Genomic DNA, 2,715 nt, shown 5'->3' with positions numbered 1-2,715 from the left:
GGCAAGACCGTCAATGCAAGACCGAGGAGGGGTGGGTCTAACTTTTGAAAATCAACAGAAACAGAGGAGGGAGGGGTGGCTCACGAGAGTTCTTAATTTATCCCTTTGAACTTCAAAAGGGTTCTGAACTGCAGTCAGTGATTGAGCCATACAAGCTCGTTAGTGATTCTCTCTAATCAATGAAACATCAAAGACAATGCCTGTCATAGAGGGGAGGGGAGAATGTTTTGTGTACACAAGTCAAACACAACCCCTCCCACCAGATGTCTTGTGATTGGGAATTTCACATTTTAAATCCCCTCCCCTTTGAAATCTCTTACAATGGGGACAATGTCAGACTCAAGCTCCAGCGCAGTCTGAAATCAGGCTACTAGTGGGCATCACCATCTTCTGGCTATAATAATTATGTCCATGTCTTTAGTGGAACGCCCCCACAGCCCTTCAAATACATAAACTACATTTCTTTTCTACTTCCTGTGTACATGGCCTTTAAAGGTGTATTCAGTGATAATGAAAGTGGCCGGGGGTCATCTTGTTCCTTACTGGCCTTACAGCGTGGATTATAGATTTTTTACACCATTATAATGTTCTCGTTTTCATCATTAGACCCAATCACTGAATATCGCTAGGCCTACGTCTCCAGCTTCAGGATATGTATGATACTAATTTACTACGAGACTGTGGCATTTTATGAGTTCAGTAGTTTACAATCTAGGCATTTAGCAGACGTTCTTAATTCAGAGCGACTGTGGTTCTCAAAACTTTTATTTTGACCATCATTACATAACTATGGCCATACTCTACCCTGATTGGTCAAGGACTGGCTGGCCACCTCTGAAACCCGAATCTAGCTATGCCCGTAACATGGGCCATGGTGGAAGTCCTTATATGGTCAGCACACATTCTAGTGAGGAGAATGAATGGAAAATGTACCAATTATATTTTTATTTGAATGAAATACAATCACTGAATATACCTTTAAGTACATTTTGATGCCAATACTTTTGTACTTTTACTCAAGTACATTTTGAATTTCCGGACTTTTACTTGTAACAGAGTATTTCTATAGGCCTATTGCAGTTTTGATACTTTTACTTGAGTAAAACATTTTGAGTACTTTTTTCCACCACTGAGTGCATCACAAACGTCGTGACCAGCCTGTGACGTCAGTCATCTGTGACATCAGTAGTTTAGTCAGTGACAGAATCTAAAACATGGGTCTTCAACAGGGGGTCTGGGACCCCTATAGGGGTCCTAAGAGTTACTAAAGGGGGTCCTCCAACTCTTTGAGTGATAGAAACTTTTTTTCTCCTTTTTCATTTGAACTCACAACGCCTTGCAGCTTGTAGATCAGTTATTTTTGGCAAAGTGGTTTGGTGTAGAGGAGAAAAAGAGCAGACTAAGTACAGAGTGAAAGGTCAAGTTTATTAAGTATTGGCGTTTCAAGTGGTGAAATATCTTAACATGAATCCAAAAATACACTGTTGATCGTGCTGTCAAACAATGAAACTATATCTATGAATAGATTGTGGTGGTCCCTGCTTCATCTCTCGCTCAACTAAGGGGTCCTTGGCCTGAAAACGTTGAAGACCCCTGATCTAAACATATGAATGTCGTGCAAGGTTTCAGCTGATTAGAAGCCCAGCATTGACTTTAACTAGACTGCACTCTGGTCCCAAGAAAACGACGAGTGCGAGCCGCAGAGCGCGAAAGCAGAGTGATGAGTGCTGTCTGTATGTATGTATGTGGGAGGGCAAGTCGGCACTCTCAGAAACTCGGCCATGATGTAAATCCTCCGATCCAAATATGGATTTGTCTCCCACTGTAGGGCCCAAATATGGAAATCTACATCTCAGCAAGAAATATATAAGGAGCGGATCCAGTCCTCACAAGCACTGAAGAGCAAGCGCTAGAGCAAGCACAGATAATTGTCTGAGGGGATATTGACACACATACAGTACCAACGGTCTATACTGAACTCAACGTGATTGCTGCTACAAATATAGATCTACACTCACTCAGTCATTCGCTAACCTAAAGCATGGCGACTCTTATGCGGAAAGCTGTCAATCAACTGAAGAGCAAGGAGTTCCGGACATATTTGATGAGCACACATTTCTGGGGTCCGGTGGCCAACTGGGGCCTTCCGATTGCAGCCCTCACCGATATGAAGAAGAGCCCTGAGATCATCAGTGGCAGAATGACCTTTGCGCTGAGCTGCTATTCGCTGCTCTTCATGCGCTTTGCCTACATGGTGCGGCCCGGCCCCAATTGGCTGCTGTTTGCTTGCCATTGCACCAACGAGACAGCGCAGCTCATGCAGGGGAGTCGTCTGATCAGATACAACCTGGAGAAGAAGATGAACAAACTGTGATCTGTGGCAGACATGGCCTGGTGCAGGGGTCTTTCAGGCCAAGGACCCCTTAGCGGAGAGAGAGAGATGAAGCAGGGACCCCCACAACCTTTTCATAGATTACATAGTTTCATCGTTTGACAGCACGATCGATCAGTGTATTTTGGATTCATGTCAATAGCCGATCTACAAGCTCACAGTAGATCTGCTATTTTTTGCTACGGTTCTCAGAATATGGATGCTAGGGTTCAAGTGGTTAATATAAAAAAGGAGGAAAAAAAGCTTCTATCCCCTGTAGTAACTCGAGGACCCCCTAGGGGTCCTGGACCCCCTGTTGAAGACCCTTGGCTTAGTGGGTAGAG

The 2,715-nt window shown here is 44.0% G+C and overlaps 1 protein-coding gene across 1 annotated transcript; it reads left to right on the top strand.

Annotated features, from left to right (window-relative positions):
• Positions 1 to 2,041: 2,041 nt before the first annotated feature.
• On the top strand, positions 2,042 to 2,374 carry LOC308280090 (mitochondrial pyruvate carrier 1-like; the record flags this gene model as incomplete). Its single annotated transcript, XM_080720352.1, has 1 exon — positions 2,042 to 2,374. One exon carries the CDS (start codon positions 2,042 to 2,044, stop codon positions 2,372 to 2,374), a length of 333 nt encoding a protein of 110 aa, XP_080576478.1.
• Positions 2,375 to 2,715: the final 341 nt, after the last annotated feature.

Source organism: Nannobrachium achirus (assembly GCF_963921795.1).
Source record: "Nannobrachium achirus genome assembly, chromosome: 24".
NCBI classification, from domain to species: Eukaryota; Metazoa; Chordata; class Actinopteri; order Myctophiformes; family Myctophidae; genus Nannobrachium; species Nannobrachium achirus.
This window is presented reverse-complemented; position numbering and strand designations above follow the sequence as displayed.